At 44.6% G+C, this 19259-nt stretch overlaps 4 protein-coding genes across 4 annotated transcripts; 1 reads left to right on the forward strand and 3 right to left on the reverse strand.

Annotated features, from left to right (window-relative positions):
* Window positions 1-3533: 3533 nt before the first annotated feature.
* Window positions 3534-8132, reverse strand: LOC103988360 (uncharacterized). The gene is made up of 5 exons (XM_065112385.1): window positions 7673-8132; window positions 6091-7279; window positions 5824-5940; window positions 5563-5726; window positions 3534-3989 (listed from the first exon to the last, which is right to left on the reverse strand). Exons 1-5 carry the CDS (start codon window positions 7994-7996, stop codon window positions 3747-3749), a joined length of 2037 nt encoding a protein of 678 aa, XP_064968457.1. The 5' UTR covers window positions 7997-8132; the 3' UTR covers window positions 3534-3746.
* Window positions 8133-8678: 546 nt separating this feature from the next.
* On the reverse strand, window positions 8679-10451 carry LOC135614726 (BTB/POZ and TAZ domain-containing protein 2-like). The gene is made up of 5 exons (XM_065112386.1): window positions 10134-10451; window positions 9915-10051; window positions 9521-9842; window positions 9085-9389; window positions 8679-8950 (listed from the first exon to the last, which is right to left on the reverse strand). The coding sequence occupies exons 1-5, from the start codon at window positions 10266-10268 to the stop codon at window positions 8791-8793; spliced, it is 1059 nt and encodes a 352-aa protein (XP_064968458.1). The 5' UTR covers window positions 10269-10451; the 3' UTR covers window positions 8679-8790.
* A 287-nt stretch (window positions 10452-10738) lies between these two features.
* LOC135614725 (protein-tyrosine-phosphatase MKP1-like) lies at window positions 10739-15904 on the reverse strand. The gene is made up of 3 exons (XM_065112384.1): window positions 13516-15904; window positions 10992-11415; window positions 10739-10904 (listed from the first exon to the last, which is right to left on the reverse strand). The coding sequence occupies exons 1-2, from the start codon at window positions 15559-15561 to the stop codon at window positions 11332-11334; spliced, it is 2130 nt and encodes a 709-aa protein (XP_064968456.1). The 5' UTR covers window positions 15562-15904; the 3' UTR covers window positions 10739-10904; window positions 10992-11331.
* A 2120-nt stretch (window positions 15905-18024) lies between these two features.
* On the forward strand, window positions 18025-18958 carry LOC103987613 (high-affinity nitrate transporter-activating protein 2.1-like). Its single transcript, XM_009405962.2, has 2 exons — window positions 18025-18221; window positions 18302-18958. The coding sequence occupies exons 1-2, from the start codon at window positions 18089-18091 to the stop codon at window positions 18769-18771; spliced, it is 603 nt and encodes a 200-aa protein (XP_009404237.1). The 5' UTR covers window positions 18025-18088; the 3' UTR covers window positions 18772-18958.
* Window positions 18959-19259: the final 301 nt, after the last annotated feature.

Raw genomic sequence — 19259 nt, forward strand, 5'->3', positions numbered from 1 at the left:
TAATCCCTACAATCCAAAGAAAACAAATGTCGACTAAAACATAGGAACAGTGCAAGAAAAACTAATTTTGACTTTTGTTTCCCTTAGTTTTATGCCTCAGATACAGAAGAACCAAACTGGAGCTTTCTGGTGCGCTTCGCACAGAAGGTCAAAGCTTCATGCTTTGTTCCTGAGCCATATACTTTTCCGGACGCCACTTTCCACCCATCCGCGGAACTGGTGGCCACGGTCAAGCCCGGGCATCAGCTCGCCATCATCGCTGCCGACGTCTGCGGCCTCGATCGGATGGAGCCTCTGCAAGGAGATGGCGACGCAGTTGGGCGGGAGTGGAGTGGGTTGGTAGCGGAGAGGACGCGAGCGCACATGGTTTGTGTTCTCGACGTCCGAACTGAACCAGCCACGACTGCTGTCGATGGGATTTCCTTCTTCTTCTTCATCAGTTCACACCATGGACGGGGAGAAAGAGAACACGACGTCAAAAGGCGATGTTGGTGATCTCTGAGACGGACCGAGCGAGCGGGGGCGTGGACGCCAGCTGTGACCGATAACAGACCATTCGTCGAACACCAATTAGAGTATCTATCAACGTCGTTTTTGTGGGCGGTCACGCAACAACATCCATCAAAAGACACGTACGGAGAACTAACGCACCGCAGAAAGGTAACATATAATATATTTTTTTTTTTTATAAATATAATATGTTTCATATGCATATGTAAATATAATAATCATATGCAAATATAATAAACTATAAAAATTTCAGATTTTTTTTGAATCAAATCTAATAATTTAACCACTGTTTCATAAGTGAATATTTTTATAGTTTATTATATTTGCATATGTAATAATAAATTTATAGTTTATTATATTTTTATTGTGCATATGTAATAATAGTGAATATTTTTCTTAAGATAAAACTTGAGTCAATGGAAGTCTCAACAAAATAGATGAATTCGAATAATATTTTTTTTCTACATTACCTCTTCGAGTACCATTAGTGACTTTTTAACTATTAAATATTTTGTACTTTCGCATCGATCGTAAATTCGGATATTCTAATTATAAGAGATCTCAAGTCAAAAGCATGTTGAGATGATTGAAAGCAATGTTACAACTCATTAGACACTCAAAGTGGGAGCACAAGTTAGACAATTAAAAGTAACACGAAGAAGAGTACTATTTTCGCATCAAGAAATGTGATGCTAATATTTTCTTTTGTTTGGATGGGCGATGGTTGGGAGAGTCAATTGATCATGGATTAGCTAGAAAATAGCACTACAAAAGAGATTGGACTAGGGTTAAGATTTGCAAATCTGGCCAAACCTAGACTCGTTACCACCTATAAATGTGTGTGACGTGATGACAAAGTCTATGCCCATCTTTCACATACCGACCACCTTCTTTTGACTCCCTATCTCAACCCTAAACACACAAAAAATATAAAGAAAAAAAAAACGAATTTTGTGGTCAATTTTAGGCAATTATCATCTTTAGTTCAAAGCATGTGGCAATATTAACGAAATATATGATGAAGTCAAAAGAGCTTTGAATGGTAAAAAAGGGTACTTGCCAAGGAGAAGAAGGGATCGCTTGTTGGTACACAGCATGACATGAGTCATGTTCAACTCTCCTTCCACTCATCACTGTGATGAGTATGAATGTTTGACCACTTTGAGGGGAAAAGTTAGCAACATATGTTAGCCCAACCTAGCTTACCCGAAAGAAAAAGGTTAAATGATACATTTTTACTTGGTGTAATAGGTGCCTATATTAGAAAATATTGGTCTACGTTACAAACTCCACATGTGACCATTGATCGGACAGAAAAAGATAAAATATAATTGATAAGGGATCATTTGGTTGATCGACCATTGGTGCGGCCCGTAGGCTCGCGAGGAATTGTCCGCTTTGGACGATGAGCGTACTCGTACGGTTTTGTATATAAACTCTAAAAAACGTCTCTAAGGGTTAAGGGAGATCTGACGAACTTATGAACCCTTGGTTTCATACTTCTTAACCAATGTGAAACTAAATGATCTTATCAATAATAAAATGAGTTTATCATATAAATAATTATCAAAAAATATATTTTGTGAGAAATATTTTTTTTTTCTAAGAATGATTTTACTAATTATCGGGGATTAGAGACCCCGAGATCAACGAGAGACCCTCTCTCATTCGACTATCCTTAAATAAGTGACACTAAGATTCGTCAGGAATTACACTGTCAAGCGTCGCTAACCACCTCAAGAGGGACTCTCACACTAAGTGGAGGCTCAGATGTCAGACCAAATCGAGCTGATCAACCATCTCGATGAGAATCACTTGATACCAAAAGCTAACAGTATACAAGGTTACCCTAACTTTGTGGGGGCATGCATTCCCTATACGTAGTATCTGAATGATTCGTAGCAGGTGGATCATCATCTCTTGAGTATGAGGATATGGACGAGGAGGTTGGTAATCAATTGATTCCCACCAACAGTAGTAGAGCACAAGCTGTGTACGTAAGGCGAAGACAGCTACCCGTTGGAGACTGACTCATCTCTACAGTGATGTCGGCTGCATGTGGACACAAAACATGACCCAACTCGAGCATCCACAAGCACAATCGTAAAGTCGATAGAGAGAGAGAGAGAGAGAGGGAGAGAGTGACGCTTGTACAGATAAGGATCTCTTCTCCAACTGGACTGTACTGAATCCTGGAGTCGACCCATGTCCTCGATGCAGCTATGGTGGAATCACCTAGGACCGTAAAGAAGAAGCACGCAGAAGTAGTAGTAGCCAAGCAAGAGACAAAGGAGGAGGCGCATGTTGACCGGTTCAAAAAGCACAGGTCGCGAGGAGAGGGAAGAGCTGCCGTTGAAGGTGTGGGGTGGGGGGGATCTACTTATATGCTGAGGAGAGGATGGCCTGTGTGCGAGACGCTACAAAACTTGCTTAGATCACCAGCTTGGAAGGAGAGGATTAAGTTCTTCGATCACGTTGCAACTCCAACATCCTACACCATATCCATGTGGTAACACAAACACATCTAAGATCCGACAACTTCATCTCGTTTGTTGTGTCATAAGAGCAAATGACACCAAATGCTCTCTCTTATGCCATCGTATTCATATCCGTCATCAGCAGTCATCATCATTATCTAGAATCCATGATCCACATAATGTTTTCTTATTAAAATCCTCATTGTGCTTATAATTGGATCCTCCTCATCTGTCATCACCAGTTGTCACCATTCATTTAGATAGCAGAACCTGAGAGACAAAACTCTGAAGTCAGTGTGAGATAGTATGTTAGTTTAACTTCATCCATCCACTTTCGATCAGGGACTAAACCAGACACACCAAAAGCAAGTTCACCACATCTCAAGGCCTACATATATATTCCCACAGAACTAGGGTGATTCTCCATAAACTTGAGTTTTATGGATTCACAATGGTTGGTTCATATTGCTCATTGGAAAGATTTTCCAGAAAGATTGCAAGAATCAGGCGGATGAAAATATCAAAACATAACCAAATATATTTGGTTCGTAATTTCGTTTGAGTGTGCCAGAAATGCTGCATTTTGTGCTGGGTGATGTAATCCATTTTCAAAATACCCGTTGAGTAAGCAAAACAGGAGTGAACATAAGACACTAACAAATACTATGACCAAAATGCTAGTATAAACAACCCATGTGTTCAAGACACATATGGGGTCATGTATGCAAGTACTAGAATTTACTTTTAACTTCTTGATATCTAATGTTGACTCATCTGAACTTGAAACGTAGGCTCAAACTTGCCAGCTACCACAAAGAACTCGCACAGACTTCCCCGCTGAAGGCTGTTTACTGTTGCAAATTCATTCCACCCACTTGTGAAGCCTATAAACCAGGTGCTCTCATGGTACATGACAGGCCATGATCTGTGGGATGGATCCAGGAGAATTATCACCTTTTGTCTTTTCTTGCCATTGTTAACTGGCAACTTTTGGGGCAACTCCTGCAAGTGTTCAAGATGAGAAACACAAGGGCACATTATGTTTCAATTATTTAAAGACTAACACTAACAACAGCATCTCATTCATTAAAAAGTGTAACGAGCAAACCAATCCTACTATGATGTCTTTTGGTCCTCTTTAAGCAATTTTGCCTTCAAACATTTATCAATCCTCGTATTAATCCTGCTTATCATCATTGGTCAATTTTCCTATGTTACTAATTCCGTGTCCACAAACTTATTGACCAATCCTTGATAGTGATTTCTGGAGGGAAAATAACATCGTAATGTATGCTAGCCAACCAAAGAACCTTTATCTTAATTGCAAGAGAATAAATAAGACTAAGGTTTCATAAAAAGCCTAACAGAGAGTACTTATATCCAGAGGAAAGATGTGGCCGCCAAAAAGTGATCTTTCAGCAAGACAGACAGCAATCAAGAAGGTTATATAATGGAGTATGTAAAAAGCAAATACAGTACAAGAGTCGTAACATTTTTGCCATTGTTATCGAAAAATGGGTCATCCAAAGCTTCCGCTAATGTAGGGTCTATGGATTGCTTGAGGGAATTAAGAAAAAACTAGCTGCAGTCAGCCTACATAGGCAAGTAGAGATGTTTCAGCGACTCATCTAGAATACATCATGTGCATTTTTTTTCAATTTATTAATTTAACTCATGCTCTTTTTTACTTGAAACAAATATGATCGGTAAACTCTGTAGCGGTAGATAGTCACTGTCAACTATTTAAAAATTTTTAAGAGCAAATTCTCACCCAATTTTATGATGACCATTTTTTATGGCAAGATCTAGAAAAAAAATGAAACCTCATATGAAGTACAGAGGCAAGATCTGTCAATAACAGAATTTTGAATAATAACATTCATCACACAACTGGTAAATCGACTCATTTCAAGAAATAAATTCACACCAATTTGATAAACACATTATCAAATTAAAGAATGTTTCAAAATCACAGAATCCAGGTCCTGCCTTGATACAGGTGTCAAAGAGACGTGCTTTTCATGGGCAAAACAAAAGGCAGATGGAATCCAACAGTGCCAAAACACAAGGACAACAAGCTGATCACCATTTAGGTCACGAATCCAAAATTGCATGAAAAAAGAATTTTGCCAAACTCAAGTTAGTAAATCTGATGCAATACCAAAATTCAATGTCAGACGTGCTAAAATATGAATGGGTGAGATGCTACCATCATAACCAACTGCATGATAAAGCAACAAAAGACTTGAAATTGTCTTATAGTGGCTGATTGCAAAGATGCTCAACATGACATTATTTGTTGATCGATTTAACTTTTAGTTAGTATTTGTAATTCAATCGAATGATGATTATACTAAAACCTGATTTTTATTTTTCATATTTTAATGTTACGCAACAATACTTAAATCTGCATATGTTATACTAAAACTGAGCTAATCTAGTCCGATGGACAAACTCATTCATCTAAATTGCTGCTCAAATTTACACCAGCAAATATCATGCACATCTTAAGCCAAATGTCAGTGAGTTGTCTATAAATGTGAAGCTTGCTAAGGATGTTACGAGAAATACTCACAAGCAAGCACCTAGTGTTGGATGATAAGGTTAAGCTGAAGCAGAAAAGAGTAGCCGAAGACCGGTTATCTAAATCCATGTTTTCGATCTTAACGGCTTTAAGATTTTGGCTTCTCAAGCAGAAAGCATTCTCCTCCTTGTCCTCTACTGGAACAGCATCAGGCACTATCATACATTTTCAACTCAACTATTACTGTTGTCATTGGACATATATGAAAGTTTGAATACAGAAAAAGAAAAGAGAAGTCCGGTTAACAATCACCAGATTGGAATTTATTTCCCACAGCAGTGTTTGTACCAAGCACATTCCGTAGTATACGTCCGACACTTCCAACCGATGAAGACAATTCTTTTCTGGATAAAAAGCCGGGGGTATTTCCTACAAGCAAAGTATTTTTCTTTCATTCTCTGTAGAAAATATGGAAGAGACAATGAGGATGACACACAAAAATAACATCAGAAACACCTATGATAATTTTGAAAATCTATGATGAAGAAATCAAATCCCTTTTGGCCTATTGGTACTTACCATTATCTTCACATGCATGCATAGTCTTGCTGCATGCATGCATACCATTGCCTGGCACATGACCATTTTCACAAACACTTTCGAGATGAGAGAAGGCATCTTTAGACATGGTGTCACTGTAATTACAGCTTATGCAAGTACCAATTTCAGTGGCAGTTAAACTAACAGGGGTTACTGAAACTGCACCGCGTCCATTCTTCTGATCTTCATTGACAATGTGGCATATGCCTTCCTCTGTGAGAAGAAATTTGCAAGCAACCTCCTCAGATGCAACCAAGTTTGCACCCATAACTCCAGGAGTCTGGTGTCCGTTCAAACCCATCTTCTGTATTATGTTTTCTTCCTGTTCTCCTGCTAGAAAATTCTCAGTTGCATTTAGTGGCAGTGGGGAGCCCAAACAGCAAATACTCCGTTTGTTGGTCCCAGAACTTCTGAAAGCAACTGTAGGTGCAGTTTGGGATTTGCCATGGCTATCTTCATGATCCAATAAGTTTCTTTCAACCAATGGGAATGTCGACATATTGTCCAAATGAATCCCAGTTTTGGATCGTTCAACAGAAACTCCAACACAAGTTTTGAATTGTTCAACAGAAGCTTCTTTTTGGGGTTCCTCTACAACTTGTCGACTGATCATGTTGACCAGTGGTCCAGTTAGGTCCTTGACCTCTGCAATCTGTGGACTTCCAGGATCATGGTGATGTTGAGGAGCTTTTTCAGGTTCACCACCAGGTTCTACCACAACTTTAACAACACATTCACCTTCTACAATTCTAACAGAAGAATCATGTATCTTCTGCAGATCTTTCTTAGCAGGACAATATTCATCTTTCGATGCTTCAAAGATTTTGAGCCTTTTATGCAGCTGAGACCTTTCAAGAGATAAATCTGCCTTAATAGTCTTCTTTGTGCATAATTGTTTGCTGTTTCTTTCGCCAAATTGTACCCTTTCACAAGCATCGATTCCAAACATTTGAACAAAAAACAATGATTTACTGACATGCTTGAACACCAAAAACTCCCCAACATCAATGGAATGATCCAACACAAAATCACGCCATCCTCCTTTAAAAGCCAATGAACCATCAACCATAGATATTTTAACACTAGAAGAGCTTCCATGAAGATCTTCAAGACATACATTCTGATTGACTAAGCCAACTAATCTATCAGCGAATCTTGGTGGTATGAGCTACATACAATTGTTTAAGAGAAGATATTAGATAATAGTACCCAAAAAGTATTGCATGTGAAAAAGGAAGAATAATGCATCGAAAGCAAACATCCTTAGATGTTTCCCTAATGAAATATATTATCATCTACTGGTTAAAAATAGACCTGTTACAGGCTGCCCACAATATAATATCCTCTTGCCAGTTACCATGACTAAAATCCAAGCAAAGACAGCACTTGAAAGAAGCGTACCATAAACCGAAGAAACAACACAAGAACTCACAACTATAGAGAAGCGAGGTCTTGATCCCAAAAACTTGACAAACAGAGATATGGCACATTCTCTATGAGGATATAAAAGGTATGAACAAGAAAAAAAAAATGCCACAAAATAAGAGAATAGAAGGCATACCAAGAAGTCTCTGAAATTACCGAGCATGATCTTAAAGAAAGAAGACGGGTCGGAACAAGAAGGAAAAGAAGAAGAGGAGGAGAAGGAGAGCTTTTTCCCGGGAGAGCACTGCCTTGCGCTGTCCTTCCGGATCTCACTATTCTTCTTGACACCAGCCATCTTTTGCCCTCCTCCTTCCCAAATCTTCGCTTTTCCTTGCTTTTGCTTCTTCGTAAAGGCCGTCGGAACCCTAACCTTTTGGTATCGTCCCTCTCGCCCAATGCTCACGTCTCTTCTGCCTAAAACCCCCGCAGAACCCTCTGCTCTCCCCGAAAGGCTTTTCATTCCCTTTTAACGGCTTCAGCTACCCGATGCTGGAAGCCCGAGCGCTCACCTTTCCTTGCTGCTCGATCTGTAAAGCTTCCGGCCAATCATAAGAGGCCAACTGGATCGTGACGCAGGTCGCCATGTGGGCTCCACTCCGTTGGCCGGCGCCCACTCATGCCGCTCGCCTGACGGGTTCGGACAGGGCCTTTGTGGGTCCCACGTCGGAGGGTAGGTTTGACCACTGGACGCGGGTCGAACTCGTCGGACCTCGCTTGTTTGGAAGTGCAGTATTAGTATGACGTTGGGACGAGAAGTGGGACGGACGGACGGCTCTGGTGGAGTTGTGCCCGCAAACCCTAACCACCCCGTGCCGAAGCAGGCGACGAGACGCAAGGGAAGACCGGAAGGGGAACGAATTCCAACCCACCTCGGGTTGGATGCGCTCGATTCTAAGAGCTGGCGTCTGGCGCACTCCCTCCCTTATGGCCATCAATTGCAAGGACCAGGGGCTCCGCCGGAGGTCATGTCAGACGTCAAGGGGTTGTCTTCTCGTCTTTGTACGTTCTTCTACCCTAAAAAAACCGTTTTTTTATCTTCTTTCCCTGAATTAGGTTGCACTGTTATTCAAAATTGATCTTTTGATGCTTCGGAAGAAGCAATGATGGAGAAAGAATGGGTCTTCAGAGGCTACAGCGATGCATTACTGCGGAATCAAGCGCTCGATATTGTCTACGACAATTATAATTGGAGCAAATGTTGTGTACAACTATGAAAGAAAGAATAAGGCATTGTGCTTAAACTAGTTGGCCAAGTCATCTTGCGCCTCTGTATCTTGTCCACGACCTCTGCACGAGTTCCGACCTCTCCCTGTTGGCCAAAGATGCCATGGTTCTTGCAGTTGCCACCTTCTTGACTAGGAGTCCCCATGTCTTCTCCTCTCCCTGATCTCTCTCCGCCTTCAATTTGAACTGCCTGCAGGAGTCACGAGGAATGGCGAACTTTGTTGAGCTGAAAACTTCCGGCGACCATGAAACGAGAGAGAGAGAGAGAGAGAGAGAGAGAGAGAGACAGAGAGAGACAGAGAGACAGAGAGAGAGAGTTCGTACTTGCAGAGAGGGACTTTGCAGGATGCAGTTTGATCGCAGAGGGAGGAGTGGAGGCGGCAGAGCCGCCTCATTCTCGTGCAATGTGGGCAGCACTTTGGGACCAACTTCTTGTCGCAGGTGGCGTAGTGGCGGAGGAGGTGTTGCAGTCTCTGGCACGTGAGAGGACTCTTGCACGGGGACTTCTTCCCGCTCGAGGCCTCGTCCGCGCAGCCGCCGGCGAATGTGTGCTGCAGGCAATCCATTGCCTCGCCTAATATCTGGTACATCTCCTGGTTCGCTCGTTCTCTTCTCCATCGCTTCTTTCTCTGCATGTTCATGCGGGATCGGGAATGAGTACTCGAACTAATCCTTCGCCGGAAACTGCATAGAGTCCAAGACGTTTCCTGGGCAATGCCTTTCCGATAGGATTACATGCGTCCATGTGCAGGTCACGAACCTGGTCGGCTTCCTCCAAGAACTGGAGGATCTCGAGCTCGAGTGCGGGGTCATGCTTCTGAACGAATCGCCACCCCTCCGTCTGCTGCACCGCCGCAAAGTCCTTCGCCACCTGCCTCATGCACCGCTGACGCAGCCACAACGCATCGCACATCCTCGCCAGTTTCAACACGTCCATCACGTTCTCGGCGCTCACCCTGGCGGCGGCGGCGGCCTCACACCCCCGCTTCAGCCACGGAACCCGGTACGCGTGCGACAGCGCCAGCAGAGCCACGCCGTGCCTCCCCATCGCCTCCTCTGCCTCTCTTGAAGTCAGCACCGTTCTACCCACCATCAATCCATCAGAGCTCGAGCCAAGATCCGGACTAATGCGAGACCAAGTTCCAGTAATTTACCTCGATGAAGAGTGAAGGAAGCGAACGAAGGCAAGCACTGCATCATGTGGCACGCCGAGGATGTGGATGATCCTGTCGGAGTTCCAGGTTTTACGCGGACGATATAACAACCGCTCCAACACCGGCGAAGCCGAACCCTATACGGATGCATTCATAACGTTGAGGGAGAACAATCACACGCGGAGAGAGTAGGCAGTATCATCGGAGAGAAGGCAATACCAGAAGGCTCGAATGCGCGGCGATGCTTTGCCCATCGGACGTGACGATGCGAACGTCAGCGGGAGGGATGTGATCATCGTTTCCGGCCTCGTGCCATCGCCGGAAGCCATCAGCATTAGCAGGAGAAGCAATCATCTCTGCAACAACCAACAGAGCTCTTCTTGTTACTTCCTATCAAGCTGAGCTTTTACGAGGGAAGGAGAGAGAGAGATGGGATTGGTCAAAAGGGTGTTTATAAAGAGAGAAGAGGAAGGATGAGATGGTCCAGATGGACGGCATGAATCTGAATATAGCTGCCATTAAAGTGGTTGGCCAAAATAAGAGGCAAAAGAACGCAGGGATTTGTTCCCATTTTGAGGATATAAATTTAGAACATGACCTGGTGGATAAGGTTGCCTCGTCAGCAGCGACGAAGCGCAAGACCTGGGGGCATCGACCCAATGCAATCTAGTTTTTCCCTGGTCAGATGTTCGACAACTGTCAAATCCGGTGCTCCGACATTATTCTCAAGTGATATAGTCGGATTTGGCCAGCTCATACCTTCTTTAGATAGGACCTCTTCCACATAAGCAATGTGGAGGATTCATGGATAACCATCACCAACAGAACGATTCAAGTCTCTTCTCGTTTATTTGATTACTCTTTTCTATTTTGTGATCTAGTTTGCTGTCCCACACATTCCGTCCTTCCAAAATCTTGGAAAGACGCGTGATAGGTGACCATTAAGCTTTCAGGAAAAGGCGTGTGATGTTGTTATTACTCATCAAACACCTTCGAGGGACAAAAAAGAAAAAGAAAAACACAAATTATGCCTATTCAAGTGTTATGTACAAGCCAGAGGAGGTACGGGGATTTCACCTGATATGCTTGGATGAGTGACGAGCGCAGCGGTAGAGTTACAGCAAAGGATCACTGTAGTTTGGCAAGCTTCTTATGTCCAATGTAAAATCTCTTGAAATAACCTGCCACCATGATTATATTCTCAAGTAAAAAACAGGAGATCGATCTTTTACTTGAAGGTTTTGTGCCTTGTTACTGTCCAGCTCCATTCACACCTTGGGTGACGGCTGAGTATCTTATGCCCATGTACTTAGTGTGACATTGGGTGAGCACATAACACTGTACATGTCCTCCAACAGGGCTTGAGCATAGGCCGTGGTCCAAAGGAACGTCACATCGTTCCTTGTTCTGAGTGTCTTCAGCTCGGATGGCGTTCTGTAGCTTGGTGGAATGAGAAGAGGTGATTCAGGAATTGCTCTGGCTCCTGGCCCTCTCTAATTATCTGTTGGATACACAATAATATATTTAGCTTTTGATCAACAAACTACACACAAGCAAATGATTTTACCTTAAAAGATATGGCATATTAGACTGATTGATCACATATTTTACTCTAGAGAAGACTTTACATAGAAACAGACAAGTCACCACAACTAGGGCCAGCAAAGCAAGAAACTAAGAATTCATTGAATGAGCCAACATGGTTTCCCACAGTAATACTCCTTTTTGTACAGATTAGAAAAAACAACAACAACAACAACAATAGCAGAATTGTCACAACTTTTTATAATTATAATTTCACCTAAACACCTTTTCCATGTTTTGCATATTGGAAACTGTGTACTACATAATTATCTATGTATTGACCCTCGAGCTACTATCTCTGCCATAAATCAATCGACAGACATAAATAGCCATCTCACTTTGTCAAGTTAATATGTGAATTTTGTTCTGAAGGAGGATAGTAGAGGAAAGTGGGTTATGTCAGACAATCTTCTAAATTTATGGCAAATGTTGTATGGTTAGGATTTATAGTTTGTCACAGTTTCTCAAAAACAGTAATCTTTGATGGAGGAGAGAGAGTTCGATTAAGGGAAGCAAACACATCCTAAGATGGATATTTGTTTACTAGGTTCTATTTCATATCCTGCTAATTCCAGTAAGATAATGGAGAGATCAGCCCACTACTTCATAAGAAGTAAAATAGATATCCCTCCATGATAATTATTTAGACCAACCACATGAATTCAGAAACAGGAGCATGGTTCTGTGTGCGGCGAATGGCTACCTATGGACAGCACCAAGATCGAAAGGATAAAGTTCATGAATTGATTGAAGAAGACCACAATGTAGGGAAAGATGGCACAACATGAAGAGAATTTGGAATTTACGATGGAAAATTTTGTTAATTATTTGCCTTACAGAAGGTTTCAGAAAAGCAATATTGCATATATCTATTATTGAAATGTGAAACAAAAATTATGAGACTTTTGGAACTCAAGGAATCTAATATAATTTCCACACAGTTGACTAAATCGATATCTAAATTGATGCAAAAGGACAAGTTGAAGGAAGAAAAGAAGAGTAGATGCAAACTCTAAGCAAACTACTTTGGCAATTTATTCCCAAAGAATTCTTCAAATATTTTCTAAAAAATAACCAATCCAGGTGCGTTGACAAATCCAGGTAAAAGCTGAACCCTATGGTTTCAGCTTTGTCATACATAACCAGACAAGTTATGAGCTTTTGAAATACATGATTTCCTACGGACATGTAACAGAAATTTTAAGGTATGATTCTTCACCTTTCATGAGAGAATCCATGCAACTTCTCCTACAGAGAAAGTTAACAATGCATATGAATATACTATGAACTCAATAGCCCACAGGCAGTTGCAGCTTGCATCAGCATCTAACCTCTGCTACTTGTATATACACCAAAATGACATTGCTAAGTTCTAACAGTTTGTTCCTTCATAACGTCCCAACTATTTGGGATTAGCTACATGAACTATTTTCCGCCATTGAACTGCCAGTATAAGAAGTTACAGTTTCTAGACAACTTCCTATTCTCAACTTTATGAGTCAAAAAAATATACCTGGTCGATAGAATAAGTGTAAATGGAATTCGAAAAGGTACAAGTTTAGGATCTAGAAGAATATTGCAATGTTATGTTTCTCTCTCCTTGAATTTAAATACAAGTACTAGGTTGGATTCTAGCTTGTTTAATGATATAATCTTCTTCTCCCAATCGATCGTAAACAAGTATTATGGTTTGTTCTGTAGCAAGTAAACTAGCCTAACAGATAAATGCCTCAATAATCCTAGTTAAAAATAAGTAGGATGGGCATTATGAGATGGAATCTCCAAGGACAGTGCACCTTGTTCACATGTAAGATCCTATATTATTTGCATAACAAACATTCTCATATAAAAAAATAATGACAGATTTCATCAATGACAAATTCTCTGAAAACATGGAAGACAGATATTTCCCAAAAAGAATTTATGAATAAGACCAGATTTGCAATCAGAATAGTATTACAAATCAGCATATACATGAAGGAAAAAGCACAAATTTGTTGACAAAAGTATTACGTACCTGTACAGGAGTGTCCACCGGAATACCCATGTGATTGAAGAATTCTGTGCTAACCCTATCCAAATACATAAGCTCATGTTCTTCCTTGACTCCGCTAATATCCTTCCCACTATTTCTTCCTAGCCACACATAGATTTTTTTTGTCCTTGGCTTTCTTGAACCTGATTTTGATTCCGATGCCAACAACAAGAACACTGATTCGGTGTCAAGGAGTCCAGGATGAACATCTTCCACTTTCTCCATATCTGGCCACCGGAAAAGAACAGGGTGAATTGCTTGGTTATAGTCATCGGCACAAGAAGCTTCAACTTCTGCAGCGTCACCCTGATCAGAAGCACCCAATGAGAGTCGTCGCTCTAGATCAAAAGTTTCTTGATCGTCTTCCACTTCAGAAATAAAAGGAGGAGATGGACACCAGTCCCTTACAAAATCTGTTGGAGAGGGTCTTTCATCGGCATCACCAGCTGATGGTAATAGAACCAAAGAAGGAGCATCGCTACTCCTACGTTCAGCTAATGATCTCAAATCCTTTCCCTTCACGTTTCCAGAATCCATAGGTTGCAACTCTGAATTCAGCTCAGTTTGTGGCATCCTATGCAATTCTGACCTTGGTGGTGATAAATTGTACCAATCTGAGGACGATGACGAGTTTGGCGAGAAGGTGGACAGAATCGAAGCAGAGTCCGCCGACGAGGATGATGGTGTGGCGCTTGATTCGACCGAGAATGACCCGGGGGACCGAATTGTATCCGTTGCATGCGGTTCGTCGTTGTTAAAACTCCTGCTCTCCACCACCGCCTTTATGATCTCCTTCCAGCCCTTCTCTGCAAACTTGCGCCTCAGGCGACCCCAACCATTCTCCTTCACCGGGGGCCTTTTCCCGGCACCTGCCCACGGCAGTGGGAGAGGCGGCGCCACTCTGGCTCTCGCTGCGGCTCTGCGGAAGATGTCGTAGTCGAGATCATATAGCTCCACTGTCCTGTTCCCAAGAAGCCCTTCTGGGGCGGGGGATGGGGGCTCGTCGGTGAGGGCGGCCCAGAAGACTGCAGGCTCGGAACCCTCGTGGACGGTGGTGATATGGCCCTCGGCGCGCTCGTAGCGAACGACCTGGAGCGCGGCAGTTGCGGCAGCGGCAGCCATGGCGGGACAGCTGTGGCGGCCAAGCCAGACGTAGATGGCGGTGGGCACATGAACAATGAACGCGCCCCGAGAATCGAGGAATCCCGTGCCGGAGGTGGCGCTGAGGTCGACGGATTTAGGGACGAGGTAGAGGGGGTCGTAAGGTGACTGGGGGGCCAAGCGATACGCGCGGAGGGCTTCCGAGCCGGGTGTCGGAGGGAGGGCGTGGACACGGCGCTGACAGCGGAGGAGTTGGGCGGCGAAGCCGAGGTTGGGATCCACCGAGGGGCGCACAGCGCGGACGGTGCGGAGGGCGTCGTCGAAAGGGAGCGCCCGGCGCCACATGATGTAGGCGACGACGAGGGCAGCGGAGCGGGAGGCGCCGCGACGGCAGTGGACGAGCGCGCGGCCGCGTGTGGCGACGCGGGCGCGCTCGAGGAAGTCGAAGGCGTCGTAGAGGACGGAGGCGAGGTCCTCGGCGGGGGAGTCGCGGAGCCACAGGGTACGGTATGCCAGCTCGCCGCGGAAGTGGTCGGGGCAGGCGCCGCCGGCGCAGTTGAGCACGTGGGTAATGCCGTTGCGACGAAGAGCAGCGCGATCGCGGGCCGCCGCGTCGCCGCCCAGGTAGACGTGGTCGTCCACGCGGGAGATGTCGCCGTCGCCATCGTCCGCGGCCGGGGCAGCAGCGGTGGAGGGCGTGGCGGGCCAGTGGCCGGAGTCGTCAGAAGCGGGGCGGGGCCAGGCGGCGAGGGGCGGGGGAGGGGGGAGGGCGAGGCGGCCAGGTTTGGGGGGCCGATTAGAATTTGGATTAGGGTTAGGGTTAGGGTTAGGGTTGGAATTGGAATTTGAGCGGGCCGTCCAAGTGGCGGACCGGAGGAGGAACTTGCGCGGCGTACCGGAGGAGGAGGGATGATCCTCGCCATCCATTTTGTATGATTTACCTATTCTTGGTCGTCCTATCTCAAGTGGGGCAGGAAGAAAGCCATCGTTAACTAAGATCAGAGAGACAGAGCACAAGAGAGAGAGAGAGAGAAGAAGAAGGATTCAACAATGGAGTAAAAATTGGCAGCTGTCTGTGCTGTCCCCAAATACAAGCATAAACAACAGCAAACGAAGGGGAAGAAGAAAGGTTCGATGGATTCATATTATTGTTATCGTGCGTTGTGCAGCATAAGGGAAGGTGAAGAAGAAGAGGGAGACGGAGGAAAGGGACGCGTTGGTACGGCGGAAGGAAGCAACAGGGGGAAAGCCGTCTTCGGTGGTTGGAACGGCTGACTCTTTGACCAAAGGTTAGGTAGTTCAACGGGACGTCGGCAATGGCTGCTCCCTTTCGTGCGCTTCTGTGGGCCCTACCCACTTCCACTAGCCCGAACCTCCGTGTCCACTGTGAGTTCCGATACGCTGTCTCCTCCCAAACAGGGTACAGCCACGGAGAACGCTCCGTGTCCTTTCCTGGATGGCGTCTCGGGGTACGATCCACACACGCGTAATGCCATGGGTACGCTACCGTCAACCCTCCCCCGACTCAGATTTGTGACGATGAGATGGAAAAGGTGTTAATCTTCCGCACCTTTGCTTCCGTACCCGTCCACGCGATTGCTGTGATGTTGAAGGACCCCATGCCTCTTCCAATAACGATAGAGGTGCCCAGACGTGTGTACACAAGAAAAGCACACACACATCACTATTAATAGACAGGGAAAGGCGGTTCACATCGTTGTTAGACGACGTCATGCTTATGTAAGCTTACAAAGACCAGCGACTGGAATTCAGTATATTTAATTTTCTTGTTTCGAACAGACAAATTTTTTTGTGCAAATTTATCAAAAAAAATCATAATTTATTAGAACACTTTTTACTTTTTTAAATATAAAATTATTCTTCTAATCGGCCCATTACTTTCTCCCTCTTGTATGGTCATTATCTTCGATCATAAGATCTTTCATATAAGTTTCATCGTCGTCGTTATGAAACCTTGACTATCCTAAACATCGACTATTTATTCGGTCATCATCCCCTCATTACTCTTTTTTAAATTATGGTTCGTATTATCAACACTTATAGTTTTATTTTTAGATTTTTCGTACTTTTAACCCTAGACAAAAGCTCACACAAATTTATTGTCACCTTTAACATCACCATTATCACTAACATTGATAGTAACCATAACCCTAACCTTCCTTTTAACTTTGAGTCATCCAATTTTTAATTCGTCTCCATTGTTACTCTCAAGAAGTGATTTAATATAGATTATTTAAGTAATCAGATCTCATCAAAACGTCTTAGCTCTACAAACATTTCGTCAATATTGTGAGAGACAATGGGTATAGAGAACAAGGATGGAAAATGAAATAACGAGAAATCTAAACGAACAAAGGAGGCGAGCGACCCACAACGTGACGGAGGCTAGGGACACAACGAAGATGATCAATAGTTTTGGGATTACGAACAATCTCATATTTTATAAAATAAAAATTTTTTGCCCAATAATTTTTGTTACATCAAATATATGATCATAAATGCAAGAATCGTCTTCCTTTCATGTCAACTGCCATGTCTTCTACGTTCCCATGGCAACCGCATATGAGAATGTCTCGTCTATGCACAGGGAAAGGACTGACACAGATAGCACCTGTGCTTCGATGTTATCTTCTTGCTAGCTCCATTACTGTAGGACCTCAGGATTGATGAACCATGGGACCACCAAGGATCTTTGCAGGGTCTTCTCCACCTTCGTGCCCAAGACAGGGCACCACACCACGGTGGAATCTTCTGCATCTACTGCAACTCTGCAACACCACAGTGATGTTGTCCAAGACACAGCTTCTGTGCATCTGGAGTTCACGGACAATGATAGTTTCAGGAAGATCGATGCTTTGTTTGGCTGCTCGAACCCTGTAATCTCTCATGCTGGCAACTCTACATCTCCGCAAGAGGTAGTTTGAGGTCCCCTCCGTCAAACGTCTCCGATTCGTGTGGAAAATGTCAAAGAACGGACCACGAATCATTTGTTTCAGCATAAAATAACACGCACAGTGGCTGCAAGTCAACGCGGCCATGGCCTGAAGGTGCGAAGTCAACTGTGCTCCTCGCATTTACCCTTTGGCCAATACCGAAGGCCAGCATGCCCACAAGATCCCCGGTCTCTGTTCTTGGACGAAAGAACGGAGCCAGTCCGACATCCTTTGGGCCCCATGAAGAGCCCCCACATAGAGACACATAGAGAAGAAGGGGAAAGCGAGACGACAAGCTCGTGCAAGAAAAATAAGCAAGAAGGCCTCTTAAGTCCACGCTACGACCCGAAGTGTCCCTCTGCGTTGGACTAAAGAACAGAGATGAGAGATACCCTTTGGCTTCCCTTTGGACACTGGCTCAGGAAGACTATTTAAGAAGACCGCTCCCTCCATCGGGCAAACAAGACCTCCATCTCCTCCTCCAGCAAGAGACAAACACCATGGCTGCTTTGCTCTCGAATCAAGCCGCAGCCCTCCTCGTCCTCCTATGTTATATCGGGCCTTCCGCCGCGGTGCTGTTCTCCTCCCTTCCGCAGACTCTCAGAGTCACAGCATCCCCGAGTCCAGGCCAAGGTTTGTGCCTTCTCTTTAAGCATGGTGGCTCTTCCATTACATAGATAAGAGGGATTGTATTGTTTGTGTGGTTCGTGCAGTGTTGCACGCCGGCGTCGATGAGATCACGGTGACTTGGGCGCTAAACCAGAGCCTGCCGGCGGGGACCGACTCGGGATACAAGAAGGTGAAGGTGACCCTGTGTTATGCTCCGGTGAGCCAGACCGACCGCGGGTGGCGCAAGACGGATGACCACCTCAAGAAGGACAAGACGTGCCAGTTCAAGATGGCCACCCGCCCCTACGCTGCCACCGGCACCGTCACGTACACCGTGGAGCGCAACATCCCCACGGCGACCTTCTTCGTGCGGGCCTACGTGCTGGACGCCTCCGACACGGAGGTAGCCTACGGGCAGAGTACCGACCCCAAGAAGACCACCAACCTGTTCGACATCGCGGGGATCACGGGCCGGCACGCGTCGTTGGACATAGCCGCGGCGTGCTTCTCCGCCTTCTCCGTCGTCGCCCTCGCCTTCTTCTTCGTGATCGAGAAGAGGAAGGCAAAGAAGTAGGGATGGTTCTCCTTGCACAGAGAAGAATAGGATCCTCTTCTTCGACGGGTCTCCTGGTTTGCCGAGTGGTGGTAGGGTTGTAGCGGAAGTCTACGTGTGTCGACATGTTTGATGTGGTCTTCTTGCAGGTCTCGATGATTGCCTAACTAATAAATGAAACTCGACGTGTGTTGCGTATTCCCACCAATTCATGATCCCAAGTTAATGTTCGATCGTTAGGGATGAAGGTAAAATATACACAAGTAGAAGATTAATGTGAATTAGATTATATCACTGGTTTTTTTGGGGGGTCAATTAATGAACGAGACCGACCACGCTTCGGTTCGACTTGGGAACCGATTCGAAACAATCAGACGTCTCAGGTCGCCCGGTTCGATCCGAGCCGAAATAGACCCACGCGGCCCCCTCATTTTCGTGTGACACGGTGGCAAATAAGCCTTCCTCGGTTGCTGAGTTGCTCTCACCTAACTTTCAAATGTTCACGTGAA

Source organism: Musa acuminata, chromosome BXJ2-6 (genome assembly GCF_036884655.1).
Source record: "Musa acuminata AAA Group cultivar baxijiao chromosome BXJ2-6, Cavendish_Baxijiao_AAA, whole genome shotgun sequence".
NCBI lineage: Eukaryota > Viridiplantae > Streptophyta > Magnoliopsida > Zingiberales > Musaceae > Musa > Musa acuminata.

What these genes read in the sequence shown, in the direction of transcription:
- LOC103988360 (XM_065112385.1), bottom strand. Translation starts at nt 7,996, where the DNA reads ATGAAAAGCCTTTCGGGGAGAGCAGAGGGTTCTGCGGGGGTTTTAGGC. An exon ending in GTAATTTCAGAGACTTCTTG is followed by an intron (nt 7,280 to 7,672) that starts GTATGCCTTCTA and finishes AATTGTATGTAG; the next exon opens with CTCATACCACCAAGATTCGC. An exon ending in CCAACACTAGGTGCTTGCTT is followed by an intron (nt 3,990 to 5,562) that starts GTGAGTATTTCT and finishes GAACACTTGCAG; the next exon opens with GAGTTGCCCCAAAAGTTGCC.
- LOC135614726 (XM_065112386.1), bottom strand. Translation starts at nt 10,268, where the DNA reads ATGATTGCTTCTCCTGCTAATGCTGATGGCTTCCGGCGATGGCACGAG. An exon ending in CCGCGCATTCGAGCCTTCTG is followed by an intron (nt 10,052 to 10,133) that starts GTATTGCCTTCT and finishes GCATCCGTATAG; the next exon opens with GGTTCGGCTTCGCCGGTGTT. An exon ending in TGCAAAGTCCCTCTCTGCAA is followed by an intron (nt 8,951 to 9,084) that starts GTACGAACTCTC and finishes TGACTCCTGCAG; the next exon opens with GCAGTTCAAATTGAAGGCGG.
- LOC135614725 (XM_065112384.1), bottom strand. Translation starts at nt 15,561, where the DNA reads ATGGATGGCGAGGATCATCCCTCCTCCTCCGGTACGCCGCGCAAGTTC. An exon ending in CGGTGGACACTCCTGTACAG is followed by an intron (nt 11,416 to 13,515) that starts GTACGTAATACT and finishes TGTATCCAACAG; the next exon opens with ATAATTAGAGAGGGCCAGGA.
- LOC103987613 (XM_009405962.2), top strand. Translation starts at nt 18,089, where the DNA reads ATGGCTGCTTTGCTCTCGAATCAAGCCGCAGCCCTCCTCGTCCTCCTA. An exon ending in ATCCCCGAGTCCAGGCCAAG is followed by an intron (nt 18,222 to 18,301) that starts GTTTGTGCCTTC and finishes TGGTTCGTGCAG; the next exon opens with TGTTGCACGCCGGCGTCGAT.